General features: G+C 42.9%; 1 protein-coding gene across 4 annotated transcripts in view; it reads left to right on the forward strand.

Annotated features, from left to right (window-relative positions):
- The window catches only part of LOC128589610 (aldehyde oxidase), a 70,748-nt gene that overhangs the window by 20,559 nt on the left and 29,639 nt on the right, over positions 1-20,550 (forward strand). For all 4 annotated transcript variants that reach the window (XM_053596296.1, XM_053596297.1, XM_053596295.1 and 1 more), the window contains 10 exons: positions 1,773-1,924; positions 2,111-2,204; positions 3,955-4,064; positions 5,044-5,228; positions 6,134-6,296; positions 8,150-8,242; positions 9,862-10,031; positions 10,363-10,486; positions 13,775-13,897; positions 17,680-17,776. In XM_053596296.1, coding sequence (XP_053452271.1) covers positions 1,773-1,924; positions 2,111-2,204; positions 3,955-4,064; positions 5,044-5,228; positions 6,134-6,296; positions 8,150-8,242; positions 9,862-10,031; positions 10,363-10,486; positions 13,775-13,897; positions 17,680-17,776 — 1,311 coding nt within the window. The remainder of the gene's footprint in view (positions 1-1,772; positions 1,925-2,110; positions 2,205-3,954; positions 4,065-5,043; positions 5,229-6,133; positions 6,297-8,149; positions 8,243-9,861; positions 10,032-10,362; positions 10,487-13,774; positions 13,898-17,679; positions 17,777-20,550) is intronic.

A 20,550-nucleotide genomic window follows, 5' to 3' on the forward strand; every position in this document is an offset into this window, starting at 1 on the left:
TGTGCTGAGTGCTGGGTAGGAGATAAAGCTGAATAGAGCAGCCTTTGTGCTCCAGCAGCACAGTAGCAAGCCAGGCAAGTTTATTCATCCAGCAGCTTACAGGCTGGGTTTCCCTTCCTGCAGAGCAGTGGTTCTCAACCTTCCTAATGCCGCAAGCCTTTAATACAGTTCCTGTGGGTTGCAGCCCCACAGGTTGAGAACCGCTGCTGTAGAGGAACTTGATTTAATGGCAATGAGGGGGAGCAATGTAAGTGTGGGTTCAGAGCACCACTGAACTAACTTGAAAATGATGTCTATTAGCTATAAGATCTTAGTCAAGTTACTTAAGTCTCAGTTTCTTCATCTGTGGAATGGGGGCATTAATATCCATAGGTTTTAGCCGGGCATTGTGGTGGGCGCCTGTAGTCCCAGCTACTCGGGGGGCTGAGGCAAGAGAATCGCTTAAGCCCATGAGTTGGAGGTTGCTGTGAGCTGTGTGAGGCCACGGCACTCTACCGAGGGCCATAAAGTGAGACTCTGTCTCTACAAAAAAAAAAAAAATATCCATAGGTTTGTACAGATTCTTGGAGATTACCTAACACATTCAGCATAGTGCTTCTTAGAGTGAGTGCACAAAGAATTTAGCCTCCATACCAGCAACCATCCCACCTCCATCCCCACCTCTACCTCCCCACCACCACCTCCATCACCACCTCTATCTCCCCACTGCCACCTCCATGACCACTACCTTCATCGTCACCTCCACCACCTCCCTGATCACCATCTCCATTATCACCTCCATCACCATCTCTATCTCCCCACCACCACCTCCATTATCACCACCTCCACCTCCACCTCACCAATACCACCTCCATCATCACCTTCACTGTCACCACTACCACTTCCATAACCACCACCACCATCATCACCTCCACTTCCATCACCACTACCACCTCCATTACCATCATCATTGCCACTTCCATCACCACCTCTACTTCCCCACTACCACTTCCACCTAACCACTATCACCTCCATGACCACTACTACCTTCATCACCACCTCCAACACCTCTGCCACCACCTCTACCACCATTACCACCTCCATGACCATCACCTCCACCAACACTGCCACCTCTGTGACTACCACCTCTGTCACCACCTCCATTACCACCACCACCTCTACCACTACCACGGCCACCTCCATCACTACCATCTCCATGACCACCACCACCTTCATCACCACCTGCACTACTACCACCGCCACCTCCATCACTACCATCTCCATGACCACCACCACCTTCATCACCACCTGCACTACTACCACCGCCACCTCCATCACTACCATCTCCATGACCACCACCACCTTCATCACCACCTGCACTACTACCCCGCCACCTCCATCACTACCATCTCCATGACCACCACCACCTTCATCACCACCTGCACTACTACCACCGCCACCTCCATCACTACCATCTCCATGACCACCACCACCTTCATCACTACCTTCACTTCCACCTCCACCATCTCCACTACCACCATCTCCATCACCTCTGTGACCTGTATCACTGTCACCTCCACCACCAGTGCCACCTCCATCACCACTACCAACTTTATCACCACCACCACATCAACACCATCACCATTTCTATCACTGCCACCACTACCACCTCTGCCATTAAGCAGGAAAGCCTGTATCTAATATGAAGATTTCATGTCTGTAGGTTTGGTCTAATGGCCATTTTCAGGTCAGCATTGGTCACATTGCATTATTTACAAGTGACTTTATTTCAGAGCTGACCCTGGGTGCTGGCCTTAGCCTGGCCCAGGTGAAGAACATTCTGGCTGATGTGGTCCAGAAGCTTCCAGAGGAGAAGACACAGATATACCGTGCTCTCTTGAAGCATTTGGGAACTCTGGCTGGGTCCCAGATCAGAAACATGGCTGTACGTATTTGATGATAGCAAACTCTGGTATGAATCCCTTGGGTGACTGTCACTGATCATGGCATTTTCATTATTTTAGAACAAAAAAAAAAAATTGTTCTCTAAAGCTTTGTTAATCTTTACCTTAGCATTTGTGTCTTTATAATTGCATAACTGATGTGAAAGTAACTCCTTATTTTAAAAAAGTCTTTAGGGGGTCACATCGTAAGCAGACATCTAGATTCAGATCTGAATCCTCTACTGGCTGTGGGTAACTGCACCCTGAACTTGCTATCAAAAGGTAAGTGACAGCTCCTACTTGGGTATTACTAAACCTATTACTCCTACCCCTTTTTCTTTCTGGGTAGGCAGGAAGTCCAGTTTTGAAAATAACTGTTCCTTATTATGTCATTAATTCTCTCTGCCTTGGTGGATGCTGGAAAGTGGTCTTAATACCACACACTCCTGATCTCCTCATCTGCTTCTCTTTTTTTTTTTTTTGGCCGGAGCTAGGTTTGAACCAGCCACCTCCAGCATATGGGACTGACGCCCTACTCCTTGAGCCACAGGCACCGCCCTCATCTGCTTCTCTTTCAGACTTTGTGCTAAATATTTTCTCATACTAGTCACCATACATTGAACATGCTTGTGTTGGTTGATGTCCAGATTGGATCTGATTATTGAAGAGAACCATACGCTATTAAGAACAATCAGGCCCCCTTGTTGAAAACATTCTCCACATGGCACAAGAGTGCTGTGGTGCCCAAATTATGCTTTGGGCTTATACTTAATTTGTTATTGGTGGAAGCCTATAGTTCATTTTGGATAAACGATGTTTTGGCTTCATTCTATATTTATTTACTTGACTTTTGTTTTTGAAACTAAGTCCAGAATATTAAATGTATTTCTCTTATTCCAATTTGCTCAACCATTATTAGGAAGTTCTAATTGGCCCTCTCTAAATTTTTTTTTTTAAGTTTAAAAATGTGAACTAGCTTTCTCTTACCTGAGTTATTAAATATCTACCCCTTATATCATCTAAGCCCACAAATTATCTTAAGAAAGAACATTTGCATTGAGAATTTTCATATGTAACATCTCCTTTAAAAGTGATACCATAAGAAACAGGTTTTGTGATGTGAATATAGACATTAAAAGCTTCTTAGTCTGGAGTTTTGTACATAGCAGAGCACCTCCCTTGCTGCAATCTATTATAAGTCAGATCTTAACGCAAGATTTGTAAAAAAAAGAAAAAGAAAGAAAAGAAAAATACTACCAAAATCCTTTTAGCTTTCATGGCTTAATCATATGTTGTCATAGCTTTAAACTACAGGGTGTCCCAAAAGTTGCCCATAAAGTTGCCATACATAGGGAAAATAAGAAATTGTACCTAAATATACCTTTATTTATAAAATATTTATTACAAAATTTTATAAAGTGTTATAACATATTCTCTGTATATTGACCACTTCTTGATAAAATTTTGTAATGAATATTTTATAAATATAGTATTCTTCCTCCCAACATATTGATAAAGAACTGAAGTTTTTTGATGCTGGAAAAGGTGTAAACAAATGAAACAACACCTCACCATTATAAAATTCATTAAAGGCCATTTATTTATTCACTACTGTACCTATTCTGTTTCTTAGTTAGAAACAATAAATTCATTTATAACAAATATATTTGTTGACTGACTTGATCAAAATTTCAAAGGAGTTAATTATTATGTAATCCTCACTTGTAAAGCTCTCAGTAAGTGAATTGTCCTGTTTAGTAAGAGGACTGCTAAGGTCCTGTTCTACCTAAAACTCTAGGCTACTCTGTTTGATATTTTTGTCCATAAATAAGCAAGGAAGGCAGATAGAAGTGGAACCTAGACTGGAAAAACATTGTAAATTGCAATGGTGAAAGATTTGTTAAGCATAGGAAGAACATTTCTTTCCCTGAGCAATCAATACCCTCAGGAATTTGATAGAATTATTTCCGATGTTTTAGAAGTTTTCTAAATAGACCATAGATTCCAGGGAAATTATCATTTCTTTCCACAGAAGGAGAACGGCACATTCCTTTAAATGAGCAATTTCTCAGCAAGTGCCCTGGTGCAGATCTTAAGCCTCAAGAAATCTTGGTCTCAGTGAACATCCCCTACTCAAGGAAGGTGAGAATGTCATCCTATCACTTTCCAGCCTTTCCTGGGAGCATAGCTTATTTATTCCAACACATGGTGGGTTAAGAAAAAGTGTTGAGTATTTTTTTTTTTTTTTGGTTTTTGGCTGGGGCTGGGTTTGAACCCGCCACCTCCAGCATATGGGACTGGCACCCTACTCCTTGAGCCACAGGCGCCGCCCAAGTGTTGAGTATTTGTTTATAGGGAAGATAACATTTCAACTTCAAGAGCCAGTATGAGGTCATTATTTTAAGAGGTCTTGTGAATAGTTACCTTTATTAGTGTTATGCACGCCCCTCTCATTCCAAGAATCAGGAGACCTTTCTAAATAAGACCAGAAGAATACATTTCTTAGGGTTTGAAGGGGATGAAGAAATACATTTGCTATAGGACTTAGTAGAAAAAACAAGAGCTTTGGCATCAGAGAGACTCAGGTTTGAGTCCTGATGTCAAGCCCTGCACTAACGACTGCATCACTCTGAGCCTTAGATTCTTCATCTGTAAAATGGGAATAAGAAAGCCTGCCTTAGAGGATGTATTCATTTGCTAGGGCTACCACCCAGGGTAAGTTGCTTTCCTAACTTTCTGGAGGCTAGAGGTCTAATACTAAGGTGTTGGCAGGCTTGGTTTCTTCTGAGGCCTCTGATGCTGGCTTACAGGTGGCCATCTTCTCCCTCTGTCTTCACATGGTCTTCTCTCTGTATGTGTTTGTGTCCAAATTTCCTCTTCTTATAAAGGCACCAACAATTTTGAATCAGGGCTCACCCATGGTCCCTTGACCTCATTTTAACTTTAGCTTTTTAAAGACCCTGTATCCAAATATAATCACATTCAAAGTACTAGCAGTTAGGACTTCACCCTATGAATTGGGTGGGGGGACACAATTCAGCTCATAACAGAGGATGTGACAAAGGCAAATAAGGCAAGGTACGCAAACTGCCTCGGGCATAGTTGTCACCTTTTCTTATAGTGGGAATTTGTGTCAGCTTTCCGACAAGCCCAGAGGCACCAGAATGCACTGGCAATCGTCAATTCAGGAATGAGAGTCTTCTTTGGAGAAAGGGATGGCATCATCAGAGAGTTATCCATTTTATATGGTGGCGTTGGCCCAAGCACCATTTGTGCCAAGAATTCCTGCCAGAAGCTCATCGGAAGGTAAGGTATCATTAGACTCCAACTAACAGAATAGTCCTTTTGTGGTGAGATGTAAGGATAAGAAGAAAAACACTTAGTACTTTTCTATTTAATGGCATAGAATTCCAGTAAGATTTTGTCATTTTTTCTATGTGTCTTGATTTTATTAAATTCTGACAGAAGCATCATTTCGTGTGTGTGTGTTAGTGAAAGAGAGACCTATCTCCCAGTGGTACAAATTTGCATTCTTTATTGCAGGAAAAGAATTTACCCTGATAAAAATGAATTGTGTGAGTTTGTTCTACAATAAATTGCTAAATGCATTTGCTTGCCTGACTTCCTATTTCAACAGATATACTAACAGCTAATATTTTTTGAGCGCTTACTCGGAATCAGCTGCCATTTCAAGAGAAATAATAGAGAATAGTGGTTAAAAGCATGAGCTGTAAGACTGGAGTGATCCAGACTGCCTGGTCCAAATCTCCAGTTCACCCCCTAACAACTCCCTCTGTCAGCTTACTTACCCTCAGGTACCTCTGTTTCCTTATCTGTCTGAGACGAATGATCCTAGCTACTCATAGGGCCACTAAGAGGATTACACGAGTGAATTCATACAAGGTACTTAAAGCAGAATGTGGCATGCAGTGAATGTCCTAGTGATGTGAGGATCAGTAACTTCTGGGATAAAGATTTTACATAGCGTGTCACTTATTTCTCAAGATGGCTCTATGAGGTAGGCTCTGCTATTTATTATTCCACTTTTACAGACAAGGATGTGTGAAACCCAGGCCAGCCCCCTGGGGTATGGTGGGCTGATTTGAAGTTGGGTTTCCTGTCTCCAGAGCTTACACTATTTCCTTACACACCAGCCAGCCTGTGAGGTGTGAGTCCTGTCAGGCTAGGAGTCTTTTCTTTGAACTCTCCAGGCCCTGGAATGAAGAGATGCTGGATGCGGCGTGCAGGCTGGTTCTGGACGAAGTCTTGCTTCCAGGCTCAGCTCCAGGTGGGAAGGTTGAGTTCAAGAGGACTCTTATCATCAGCTTCCTCTTCAAGTTCTACCTGGAGGTGTCACAGACTTTGAAGCAGATGGTAAATGGAACTGGTCATGCGATAGCTTCCTCGGGGCTGGGGCTATGATGACCCCCAAAGTGGACACAGCAACTTCCTGCTAAATAGCTATAGTGTGTAAAAGAAAACCCAAAGTAGAAACACCCAGAGTGCTGGGGGCCTCCCTCAGCCTGTCTGTGGGTAGGTATGAGTTTAGGGAAGGATTGTAAGTAGAGCAGACAGTTGCGCAGGTTTTGTTTAACACCACTGGGTCTGTTTCTGACCTGTTTTTCTAGATAACATTCAGAGGACTTGCTAATGATCTGAAGCATTTCTTCCTCTTGAGGCGTTAACCTTCATGATGAGGTTTACCTCCATGTGCTTGGCTTTCTTCTCTCCATTAGGCTTCATTTCCCTCACCCACAAGATGATGACGTGGCTACTGCACAAGACTATTATGAGATGTGTTACCATAGGAAAGGAGCTGAAAAGGGCTCCGAGTGCTTCAGAGGAACTGCTCAGCTAGTCATGATAACAGTAGTAATAACCTGGGCATTCTTTTGTCCGGTCTCCCTAATGACAAACAATTAGATCTGTAAGATTGTTGGATAGGGAGGATACAACTGAAGAAAATTCTCTGAATGAATTTACTAGACCCAAAGGGAACTTGAACCTTACTGACCTCTTTTAAGCCCTTGGTACAGCCAGCCGAACAAGCTGAATGTAGTAGAAGCCAAGAACACGCTTCATGCGGTATTGAAATCAGCATGAGCACTTTAAATGAGAGACACACAGTCCTCTCTTACCGTTGCTTTTGAGGGTGTCTTCTCATTGTAGATGGAACAATTGAGAACCAAAAGGGCTGTACCAAAATTTTGAGAACAGAATCTTGAAATCATATATAAGTGACATATTGTCACCTGGCAATCCAAAGTGAAAAAATAAAGCCAATTGTAGAGCAAACTAAGACAGCTCCTCAGGGAATCAAGTGATACAATTGAAAACTTTCCTCTTGTAGTCTTATACTTTGCATTCAGCATCCTGTCTTTAAAAACAATAACCTTTGTTGGTTTTTGTTTCTATTAAAATTATTTAAATTATAAAGAATAACCATCAGGTGTATTGTGTAAAGCAGGCATCATCAAACTTTTTAAACAGGGGGCCAATTCACTGTCCCTCAGACCGTTGGAGGGCTGGACTATAGTTTAAAAGAAAAAACTACTAACAAATTCCAATGCACACTGCAAATATCTTATTTTGAAGTAAAAAAACAAAATGGGAACAAATACAATCACACCGCCTCATGTGGCCCGCAGGCTGCAGTTTGAGGACCCCTGGTGTAAAGTGTCAAGACTCCAATGACCCATTTCCCTGGGTCCTGAGGAGTGTTTTTCCTGGAGATTGGGTGCTTCCTCCTGTGGTGCTTGGCAGGGACGCAGCCTCTGCCTTCTTCCTCCCCAGCTGGCCGGGTGGCACAAGGCAGAGTTCAGGGCTGTCAGCAATGTGCTTTGGCTCTGACTTCTTACTGGCTTAAGTATTCTCTTCCTTTCCATTTTGTTTACTTAGCCTCTATCTTCCTGTTGTTTCGGTTTGTACAGTACAATTATTTAGGAAAGCATGTGAGAGATCATAAGAAACATAGAGATAGTGAAAGTCAGCTATTATGTTCAGTTGGTTGTTCACAACGTGTGCAAGTGTGTGCGACCTTTCAGAGATGTGTCCTTGACTCAGGGAGCTGCTGGTACTTCCCAGGTGCTGACCAGGGTGAGTACCATTAAGTCCATGTTAGATTCAGAGTAGAGATGCTTGGTAGGAATTATGCTAGCATGCCCTTCTCAGACCATTCTGGCACATTTTAAACCATTTTACATATTGACAATGCTTCTTTTTTCCAGGATCCAGTTCACTATCCTGGCCTTGCAGACAAGTATGAGAGTGCCTTAGAAGATCTTCATGCCAGACATCACTGGAGTAGAATAAAGTACCAGGTTAGTGGCGTTTTTAAAAGAATTCAGAGTCTGGGCTATAGAGCCTTCAACTGGGCATTCCCACTGTCTCTTGCTGATTCTTAAACTTAATAAAATCCAAGCTCCCTTTCATGAACTCACAGCTCCTTTAGTGTTAACTAAGATGTCAAAATCAATGAAGAATTATGACTAGACACAAATGTAGGCGTGGTAATTTTAAAGACAAATGCTGATTTTGGTCTTGAAGGCCATATGCTTTGTGCTGTGGCTTCTTCATACCAGCCACATGCACAAGCTGCCCAACACCCCCCACCCCCACCCCCTACACACACAGGCACATTCTGCTCTTGGCACCGTGGAGGTCAGAGCACAGCCAAAACTGTGTTCTGAGGCAGGGCCGTGGGCTGCTTTTTTTTTTTTTATTTTCAAAGGAGCAGAAGACCCAGCCCCTGGAGGTTGATAAAAATGCAATAATGTTTTTTAAAAGACTGCCTATTTGTTGTTTGAATGTGGAAAAAAAAAATCTCTGTATTTTGCCAATGCCTATTCTCCAAGTGGTTTTTCTGTGAGTTACATTTTAGATTTGAATCAAACAAAAATTCTAAGAGTTACTTGTAAACTCTGGTGATGAAAGCTGACTATTGGACAGAACAATGTTTCTCATAACTATAACATCAAATGGAATTTTCTACCACAACATCATTAAAATATTGCCCAAACTCATTCTTTTGGTAAACTGGATAAGGTTTGGTTGTTCTTCCTTGAAATTATCATCAAGAAACTTGACCTTGAGAGTGTTATTAAGTCAACAACATGAAGAGTCTTTTAAAACCATCAGTTCATTGAATCTATTGTTGGATTTAGTTATAAAACCTTACAGTATGTTGTAACCAACACTGAAGTTGATGCATACCCTTTGGGATTTTAGGTTCAATATGTTTAAAATTTCAGATATACCAAACTCCATTGAAAGGGGATCATTTTGAAAACTAAAAACAGCTGCCCTCTTCCTGATGCTCTGTAAAATATGTCAGCTGAAATCTTCAGCTTGTTACAGTATATACTGTAACATCACCTTGACAATGGTATAACCTACAGAAAAAAACAGCAGCGTAACAAATTAATAGACATTCAGATTAACAAAGAAAATACTCATGTAGTGGTTGATCTTGAACAGGAGTTTATTACTGACTGCAAGACAAGAGTTTTGCTTTCATTCTCAAAAGTGTTCTGGGGCCTGGCACAGTGGCTCATATCTGTAATCCCAGGACTTGGGAGGCCAAAGTGGGTGGATTGCCTGAGCTCACAAGTTCGAGACCAGCCAGAGCCAGAGTGAGACCCCCATCTCTAAAAAAAAAAAAACAGCCGGGCATTGTGGCGGGTGCCTGTAGTCCCAGCTGCTTGGGAGGCTGAGGCAAGAGGATCACTTGAACCCAAGAGTTTGAGGTTGCTGTGAGAAGATGGTGTGGCACTGTACTGAGGATAACCAAGCGAGACTCTGTCTCAAAAAAAAAAAGAAAAGTGTTCTGGTTTTGGTGTAAATTATGTGGTTACCCTCTTTGGGAAGTTGTTCATAACATGATTATTTCTGCTTTCTCTATACAACTATAAAAAGTATATTTTGGTTATTTGTTAAACAGAATGTAGACCAAAAACAGCTTCCTCAAGACCCAATTGGCCACCCCATCATGCACCTGTCTGGTATGAAGCATGCCACGGGAGAAGCCATTTTCTGCGACGACATGCCTGCCGTGGACCGGGAACTTTTCTTGACTTTTGTAACTAGTTCAAGAGCTCATGCTAAGATTGTGTAAGTGGTGAAGTTTCCTGACAGGTATAAGTGGTTGCTTCTCATCTAAGTCCTGTGAGTGACAAGCAATGGGATGAAGGGGGTGAATGATTTGTTGGCAATATCCATTGCTGATCAGAGATCAGATGGGATGGAAATGTAGAATTAACTACACTTTTTCCTTTCCTAAAATTACTTCCTTGTCCCAGAAATGTTCTCCCAATTGTAGGACAGAGACCTGCGGGAGCAGCTATTTATCACGTCTTACCTCCCTCATATCTTACTCTAATTACCTGTGTTTTTCTATGGTCTGGCTGCTCTAAGGGGCTCTGCTGTGTGTGTTATCACCTAGGTCTATTGACCTATCAGAAGCTCTCAACCTGCCAGGTGTGGTGGACATCCTAACCGAAGAACATCTTGGTTGCATAAAATCTTGTTTTTTCTCTGAATCTGAGAAATTTCTGCAAACAGATAAGGTATGGCATTTTTGCTTTCTGTTTAAAAAGCAACTTCTTTAGTTAATTGTGCTTTATATTTTCTTTTCTTTCTTTCTTTCTTTTTTTTTTTTTGTTTGAAATAGAATCTCACTATATCGCCCTCAGTAGAGTACCATGGTGTCACAGCTCACAGCAACCTCAAACTCTTGGGCTTACACGATTCTCTTCCCTCAGCCTCCCAAGTAGCTGGGACTACAGGCGCCCGCCACTATGCTTGACTATTTTTTTATTGCAGTTGTCATTGTTGTTTAGCAGGCCCAGGCTGGGTTCAAACCCGCCAGCCCTGGTGCACGTGGCTGGCGCCATAACCACTGTGCTACAGGTGCCAAGCTGCCTTATGTTTTCTTAAAAGTCGGGCATGTAATAAAAGATTCCTGCATTCTTTGAGTGTTTATTATAACACTCTATGTTCTAATATTGAATAAATTAAAATATATTTATTGTTCATATAAATAAAGAAGTTGACTAGTTATATAAAAGATACTTCAGGCCAGGTATGGTGACTCAAGCCTGTAATCCTAGCACTTTGGGAGGCTAAAGCAGGAGGATCACTTAAGAACAGAGACAGGGTCTCTAAAAAAAAAAAAATTAAAAATTAGCATGGTGGTGCATACCCGTAGTCCTAGCTACTCAGGAGTCTGAGACAGAAGGGTTGCTTGAGCCCAGGAGTTTGAGGTTATAGTGAGTTATCATGGGGCCATAAATTCTAGTCTGGGTGACAGAGCAAGGACTTGTCTCTAAAATACATACACACACACACACACACACACACACACACTATATATATATATATATATATATATATATATATATACACACTATATATATATGTATGTATGTGTATCTATGTTATATATATTTATATATATCGCACACACTTCAGTGTTTTGTATTTTCTGGTGGTAAGGAAGTATGCCACTAACACATATGAAAGAATAAACAAAAAGAGATTTGTGATAGTTTTTATTTGCAACCCCCTTCCCTGAGAAACTCTTACTATTGCTGCGGTCTCAGTATGTCCCAAGCTGAAGCCTGAGTTCAAGTGGTATATCTACCTTGAAGCCTTTTCTTATCCTTTAAACCAGAACTTTTCTCTCCCTCTCTGAACTTATTCTGGCTCATTCATACCTACTGCCATGTATTTGGGCCTTTTGTAAGTGAGCATCTATTATCTCTGGTCACCATGGCTGTATAAGTAAGTGTGGCCCCTGCCCTCATGCAGCTTAGAGCCTGGAGAAGAAAACAAAGTGAACCTTTTCTGTACTTCTCTTCTTATACTAAGCTCTTTTATTCTGTGTCTTAACATATTTCCCCACCTGGAGTAATTCCTTGCGTGAGCGCCTGCGTGTCTGATTCCTCCGTGTATTCCACAGGCTGCCTCCCATGCACCAGGGCAAATGAGGAGAGGCACAGTGATAATGTCGTTGCCATTTGAACATTGAAAATGATTAAAACATTGGCTACTATATCTCAAGTTACCAGAAAATGCAGCAAGCACAGCAGTCATCAGGTTTTCTGCCAAACTTAGACTTCTCAGTTCAGTGTTTACCCAGAAGAGCTTCGTTATTTCAAACAGTCCCAACCTCTGGCTCTCCCTAGCAGATATAGTTGATAAAAATGAAAGCTTGATGATGGAAAGTTTGAACTCAGGGTTGAAACTCCCCCAAGACAGGGCTGTGCAGCCCTGGCAGAGACAATGAGAATTATGACCTTAGCACAAACATTAAATAAGTAACGCTGGTTCCAGCTGCGCAATACTACCTACCTTCTGAGGTGCACTTATGTAGATTATGAGCATCTCAGGGACCACATCTCTGTGCCTGTCACAAGAGTAAAACCAAGTGTCTGCAGAGAGTAAAGAACAGCTCCATAGATAGCACCAAACAGTACCAGCGGCAACTGTGGCCTTTGCAGGTTTAATTCCTTTTTAAACATTCACTTAAAATTCACCTTATGCCTTAAAAATTGCTTTCATTGTAAACATACACAAAATAAAGACTGATAATACAATGAACCCCAAAGATCTATCACCCAGCTTCAAAAACTATCAACAAGTTGCCCTCTGATTTCATTTCTCTTCTCACTGCCCCCACCCCCAGAGCCAACAAACATATTTTGTGTGTTCTAGGCTTAATGTTTTCAATACTAATTATTTTCTGATGATAAAACTATTACATGCTCTTTGTGGAAAAGACCTAATAGCGTAAAGTAGATTTTTTTTTTTTTTCGGAGACAGAGCCTCATGCTGTCACCCTGGGTAGAGTGCCGTAGCATTTATTAGAGTGCCATAGCATTACAGCTCACAGCAACCTCCAACTCCTGGGTTTAAGCAATTCTCTTGCCTCAGTCTCCCAAGTAGCTGGGACTACAGGTGCCTGGCACAACGCCCAGCTACTTTTTGGTTGTAGTTTTCATTGTTGTTTGGCAGGTCCGGGCTGGATTTGAACACGCCAGCTCTGGTATATGTGGCTGGTGCCTTAACTGCTTGAGCTACAAGTGCCAAGTTGTAAAGTAGATTTTTTAAATGTGTGATTAAGTTTGAATTGTGAATCATGCTGTTAGGTGGGAGAGAGAAGTCAACAGCAGACTGTTTTACCTTTCTGAGGCTGGAGTCCCCTTTCCCGCACACTGAACCTTCTTCCCTGGTCCCCACATGAACTCCAACAATTAATGACCTACTACACAGTGGAGGGTGGGGGAGAGGAGAGCAGAGAGAGAAGGAGGGAGGCGGGTGGGAGAAGGGGAGAGCAGACAGAGGGAAGGAGGGAGGGAGGTGGGGGTCTCTGTGTGTGATACACCGTTTGGGGGCAAGACACAGTTATAAGAGGGACCATACCTAACAAATGCAGTCAGTGTAACGTGGTTTCCTGTACCCTCAATGAATCACCAACAATTAAACAACAAAAAAGCTGCCTCTCTCAGAACATCCCTGATTGTGCTGTGGTGGGGCAGCCACAGGTCATGAAACAGTTTTCCTAGGCCAGAGGGCCCTCCAGAAGCCCCATTGGCTTGGCCTGTAGCCTGAGTCCATTGTCCTCAAGACAACTTCCCTCCTGCCCCCCAGCAGCCATCACTGCCCATGATACAGCACGAGGTTCTCAACATCCCCTAGTGCCTGGCGCCGGCAGGCCAACTATGGTTACAGGCATAGACAGACGTGAAGGGGCCACATCTGTCTGTATCTAGCCCTGTGCTGGGAGAAGGAGGAAAATGAACAAAAGAGAAAACCGGTGCCTTCCTTGACTGCAAAGGTCTTTCTGTGTGTAGGTGACTTGTGTGGGTCAGCTCGTCTGTGCCGTGATCGCAGAGTCTGAGGTTCAGGCCAAACGTGCTGCTGAGCAAGTGAAGATTGTCTACCAAGACTTGGAGCCGCTGATCCTCACAATCGAGGTAATGAGCTCGATGGTGGGGGCCGTTCTGGGGCCAGAGGACCAGACATCAGCGGCATTATCACTTAAAATACTTTTGGCTACAGGGCGGCGCCTGTGGCTCAGTGGGTAGGGCACCAGCACCATATGCCAAGGGTGGCAGGTTCAAACCCAGCCCCGGCCAAACTGCAACAAAAAGCTGGGTGTTGTGGTGGGCGCCTGTAGTCCCAGCTATTCAGGAGGCTGAGGCAAGAGAATCGTGTAAGCCCAAGAGTTAGAGGTTGCTGAGAGCCATGTGACGTCATGGCACTCTACCTGAGGGTGGTACAGTGAGACTCTGTCTCTACAAAAAAAAAAAACAAAAAACTTTTGGCTACACATGACTCAAAGTGGCTTCCAAAACACCGGTACTTTATTGTCCCCCAATGACATCATTGTATGGAGTTCCCCAAGGACCTGGTTTCCTTTTGGCACCCACAGTATAGACTTTGTCCTCACAGGCAAGAGGGCAGCCTGGGCTCCTGTGTTCATATCCAATGGGCAAGAGGACATCTGCCCTCTATCACAGCAGCATTCCACGCACAGGTCCTGGGACCCAGCCTAAATTAAGCCACTTAGGTCATGTGTGCAACTTTGAGTTGATGACTGGCAAGAGAAATGGAGGGCTGTGGTCACTGCTGGGTGTATTTCTTTGATGCTCGTGGGCCATATAGGGGAGTCGAGGAGCCCTAATCAGGACTCTGAGCACTGTGTGGAAGGAGAAAGCGAGGGGAGTGCTGGGTGGGCAGCCGGCAGTGTCCATAGCAGTGGATTCACCCTGTGCCTCTGTGGTCACCTTCACCCAGGTTCTCACGGGCGCAAAGTGAGGACCAGTAAGCTGTTCTATGAAACAGAGACCAGAGAAACTATTTTTAGATTTTTTAATACATAAGTGAGTCTGTGAGCTAGATCATATGATGCCTACAGGTATTTTAGCAACTTAAATTAGAGAATTGCATTTTCTATCTTGATTTTTAGAAAAGAGCTGGAAATGTGTAAAGGCTACAAGACATCTCTGTGAAATGACAGTGTTCTGCATACCTTCCACTGGTTCTTAGAATTCTCTGAGTAATGAAAGATTATGAAAGTTGGGGAAACAGCAGAACTAGGCTCAGTGCAGACAGACTCCCTCATTCTGAGAGAGCAGAATTAGCTTCACCACCGAGTGAAGGCTGGTTCTCTAGGTGATGAGCAGAAAAAAGGAAATGACTTGGGCAAGATTAGCGTCTCCAGGAGAACTTGGCCTTGAAGGTGTTTCCTGACGCGCTGCTCTGTGCCTGGGAATATGGAGTTTGTTTCTGGAAACTTTCGTTAATGTTTTAAAATTAAAATAAATGCATGTCAAGAAAACAAAAGTATAGCAGCTTAGTTGTGGTCCAAGTGTGATTATTCCTCCCAAGTTTTCCTGCCAGTTCCCGATTCAGACATTCTGTCCCCGTCTCGGCCCCTTTTCATTCATACGTTGCCTGCTGCCCTTGCTCACTTTATACAGTCCTTCACAAATGTTGCTTTAATGTAGAGTTAGAATTGCTTCTTAGTAAAAAATTATTTATATAATGCTTCATCAAAATTTTGCTTGTACTACTTTGCCCAATATCAAGGACTAAATTTCCACCTTTTCCTCCTCTAACCCTCCAGCCGAATGACAGTCCCACTAACCAAGTTGCTGCCACCCTCTTCGCCCTCCTGAGCTCCAACCGGACGATCCTTAATTGACTGCCGGGGAATGCCAGCAGCAAATACCAAACTTTGGCATGGTGGGAAAGAGTTAGCACATGTTTGATCAGAGATCTAAGCACCCCAAGTCCGTGAACTGGATAAGAGTGGATTTAGTCAAAGTTTATAGCAGGAGAATCTGCCTGTCCCAACACAGTGCAGTTCTTTCATCACTGTCTCAACTGAGAAATACTCAGGAAATTGGCTCAAAGTTACTCAAAGAGAAAGAGCAAGTGAAGTTGAAAAATATTAAACTTTTAAAAGTAGGATTTGCAAAACTTGGCTTCTTTTTTCCACGCTAGAGTATCTGAGTTTTAGATTCATAAGAAAAGAATATGAATTTATTCCAGTAAGAAGTGTGTTGCCAATCAAAACAGAATAAGAACACATGTATCTCTGTCACTGCTACCAAGGTTAAACCTGGTGGGCTTATACTTTTTAGACTTTTTTTAGTAGTTTGAGTGGAGACATTCTCTCAAACTTCTTTTTTTTAATCTTTTTTTATTTCAAATTAATATGAGGGTATAAATTTTTAGGTTACATTGTTCTCACTTCCAAGGTAAAGTTCAAGTTGTAGTTGAGCCCTTCACCCAGGGTATGTGCTAAACACCCTCACGCTGTGCACATTAGTGGAGATTCTGCCAATTGTCCTCCCTCCTTTCACCAATCCCTCTCCCCCTTTGTCCTCCTCCTTCCTTTCCCCTCCCCCCTGCTAGACTATATTCGTGATTTATCGTTTGTATGGGCTTGTAATTGCTTATATATTGGCATCAAATTTCTTGAATCCACCTTAAGAAAGCTGATGACCATGGCAAAAAAAACAGGTTCCCCACCAGAATCTCTCCTTAATCATGATCAACAACAATAGCATGCCCAGGGCTAGACCCTCCACTGAGCTCCTGTGTGGCTGCCTGTGGTTGCCTGTGGCTGTCAGTTTCATGCATTAACTCAGTGAATACTCAACAGCAGTCTTGTTATCCCCATTCTGATGGGAAACAACAAGACAGGGCCACCAGAGGTCAGTAACAGAAGTAGTCAACACTCTTATCAAAGAACCTGAGCCTCAGGCAGTAAGAACCAGCCAACCCAGTTTTCAGACAGAGGAAGCAGAAGTGGCGGGGTCTCGGGGGTGCATCCCTCTAAGCATGTTTGATAGGTCTAGGTGCCTACTGGTGGCCAGTGGGAGCCAGAGTTCAGAGAATCTCCAATGGTCAGCAGTCTGGAATTTCATGGATGAACAATGAGCCATGTAGATTATGCTGGTAGGAGCTGGCATGTCACATTGACAGAGGACACATGGGTTATAGCAAGATAAATTCCATGGGGTAGATAAGAAAACCAGCCTGCCTTAGAGTAGCCACATGCCTGTAGCCACTGTGTAAGTGCTCATCCTCCCCAAAGGATGGGTGTGGGGCTAGCAGGCAGAGCCGCGTGGGCCCAATCCCCGAGTGCTTACTGTACACCATGGAAGGTCTTCACATAGCCGCAGTGGGCCCAATCCCCGAGTGCTTACTGTACACCATGGAAGGTCTTCACATAGCCGCAGTGGGCCCAATCCCCGAGTGCTTCCTGTACACCATGGAAGGTCTTCACATGTCTCATTTCATCTTCCCCACAACCCTGTTGCAGCTATGTGCACAACTATTCCTTCCATTTCACAGATGAGACTATGAGAGGTGAAGTAACAGTCCCACAAACAGCAGCAAATGGAGAAAACACAACACTGCGGCCCCGTGCTATGTGGCCTTAGGTGCTTAAAATGGGTTGCCAAGTGAAGAGAAAAATCTGGGAAATATTAGCACCATTCTGGATCACCTCAGTGCCAGATCTTTCCTGAGCATACTCATTTTCTCGGGACACCATGAGCACATTTCCCTTTGCTCCTTGCGGAGTCTCTCTAAGCCAGATTCTTAGCTTAGCTCCGGGGGTTGTGGTGGACATTCATGAGATTACAGAGCTGGGGACGGATGATTTGCCTTGGGGTCTGGCTGACTGCCTCCCAAGGGCTGGACCTCCTGCCCAGTCTTCCTCTTTTCCATTCTCTTCTAGGAAGCTATACAACACAACTCTTTCTTCGAGCCGGAAAGGAAACTGGAATATGGAAATGTGGATGAAGCATTTAAAGTGGTTGATCAAATTCTTGAAGGTAAAAAAATGGTGGAAGGGAAGCAACCCTGAAAGCCTCCTCAGCATGTCCAATCGGCAGCCCTTTGCCTTCTCGGAAACAGACAACTCATTCACAAATGCGTTTCCCTCTCTTTCTGGTGGGGGTGAAGAAGCGGCGGGGAGGCAGCGTGGGCAACAAGACCTTGCCCTTGCCAGCCCGCTGACCATTCGTCTCCTCTCCTGTTCTCATCCACCCTGCAAGAGGGTTTTATTATCCTGGTCTTACGGGTTGGTTATCTACTATCCTAGATACAAGTATTATCCTAGGCTCAGAGCGATTACGAAGGGTGACCAAGGTCACACAACAGCTACTGAGTGACGAGTTGGTTGTTGAATTGATAGCCTTTTCTAGGATTTCTAGGACTTTTTCCTCCTTTCTCTCTCTGGCCTGTCTCCCTCCCTGCTATCCCTTCTCTCCCTTCTTTGCCTCCCCCATTCTCCTTCCCTCTTCTTCTTTCAGGTATCTTTCCTTTATTTTAATTATATTAAAATTAAATGTCCCTCCCAGAAAATAGTTAATTATAATTTTCCAGTCAAATTTGATGACTTTTTACTTTGAACTAATTTTGAACTTATATGAAATTTGCAGAAACATTAAAGAAACTCCCATTTATCCTTCACCACATTTCCCCATCGGATGGGGAAAAGCATAACATTTTCCTACCCTTGCTTTGCCATTCTGTGTGTGTTTGTGTGTGTTGGAGGAATACATACATATATGTACGTGTGTACTTAGAGCGTGTGTGTGTGTGGGTGTATATGTGTGTGTGTGCATATGTGTGTGGGTGTATTTATGTGAGAGTGTGTGTGTATGTGTGTGTTGGGGGAGAGAGAGATCCACATATTTTTTTCTGAACTATTTAAGAGTTCAGTTGCAAAAATAATGTCTCTTTACCCCTAAATAATCTGTGGTTGTTTCTTAAGAACAAGGACATGATCTTACATAAAAACATAGTTATCAAAATCAGAACGTTAACACCAACACAGTATGATTACTTAATCTACAGATCTTATTCAAATGTTTCCAGTTGTCTCAATAATATGCTTTATAGGCAAGGAAAAAATATTGTCACAGAGCTTTAGTAAACCATGCATTTTTCACTGCGCTCTGCAGCTGTCCATGCTGTGAAAACTGTCCTCAACGCCTGCCTCCCAAGGTCTCTGACATACCTCAGAGCAAAGGAGCAGACTGTTGGCACTGTCTCTCTGTAAGTGAATTTCCAAGATCGTGGCCCTTACCGCCTATTAGAAACTCCCATCTCCTTACTTTCCCTCTCCTACCCTGATCCCAAGCTCAGGAAGAGTTGTAATACACACATCCATCCTGGGTGCAGACCCAGAGCTGCGTAATATGGAATCACTCAGCTCAGATACTTGAATTCAAAACCCATTGTGTCTCTTAGCTCCACAGGTGTGTTAAACCTAAAGCTGCCAAGGGGCTGACTGAATAATGTCACCGGAAAGCTGTAGGAAAGACACTTTATTGTATTTTTCCTTGCATCTTATCTCATTATTTAATTCAGTTGGGTGATCTTTTCAGTCTGTCCCTTACTTAAAATTTTTAACTTTTTAACTTGTTATTACCCCATACCCTGTTGATAAATACAGAAATCCTTAAAAGCTTTTAGTTTTTATATTCTGGACTCACTGATTTGAGTCTATTTTTTTCTTTCGAGGCTATTGTCATTTGGGCTAAGAATTTTTGACTACTTATTTCAATGAAAGGTAACAGGAAGTAATACCCATAGCATCATTGTAACAACACTTTTTCTGCCCCTTTTAAGAAAACAGGTGTTTAAAGAAAAAAAATTTTAAGATAAAATATGTGAAGCTTTACATCAAGTCTTAAATGTGTTCTCAGAGGGAATGATAATTGTTGTTTTTTTACCCACTGTGAAGATATATTTCAGCCCTACCTAATCCTGGGATCATAGCACAGGGCGTTAAAGATCCCCATTTATAAATGAGCCAGCTGCAGCCAGAAAGGCTGAGTGACCAGAATCACATCTCAGTTTCCCAACTCTGAAATTCGTGTTTTTTCCTCTACATTATCCTGCTTCTCATTTATCTCTTTGAAATTCTGTTAGCTGGGATGGCCTTTACACTGCAGAGCACAGACGACGATCTCTTTAGTAGGATTTGTCAGACACCCGGGAAGCCCTGAAACTGAGATTATTTTTCCCACAACCTGTCCTATTGGGCATGGTACAGGAAGACACTGTCATATCTTAGGAGCTTTGGGGCTTTCAGGGCCTCTTATTAAAATGTAAATATGCCTGAAGGAATCACTCCTAAACTCACAGTGGGATAGCATTTTATCTCAAGGATTAGTTGATCAAATTGGTTTCCAGACTAGAGTGAGAGCAACACGTGGGGTGAAGAGAGGACACCACAGCGGGGTGGAGGGTGGAGGGAGTGAGGGGAGGCTGAAGGGGTGGGCAGTACAACATACAGGGCCTGAACCTTTGCCCACTTTGCAGGTATAAATAGGAACAACTCTAATATTCTTTCAGCTCTGTGTACTTTAAATACAGTGAATACTTACATTCTGATTGGATAGGCAGAATCAGTAATACAGAAGCCATGAATTTGAGCCTAGTGACAATAATGTGGGTTTTCATATTTTGATAAAAGCTTAAATTAAAGTTAAGATCTGAGCTGTTGAAAATTAATGTGTGTGTATGTGTTATAAGTGAAGCAGAGTTTGTTCATTCTTCGGTGGTCTTTCTTTACTCAGATTTTGGATAAGAGAGA

This window comes from Nycticebus coucang, chromosome 7 (genome assembly GCF_027406575.1).
Source record: "Nycticebus coucang isolate mNycCou1 chromosome 7, mNycCou1.pri, whole genome shotgun sequence".
In the NCBI taxonomy this organism is placed as follows: Eukaryota; Metazoa; Chordata; class Mammalia; order Primates; family Lorisidae; genus Nycticebus; species Nycticebus coucang.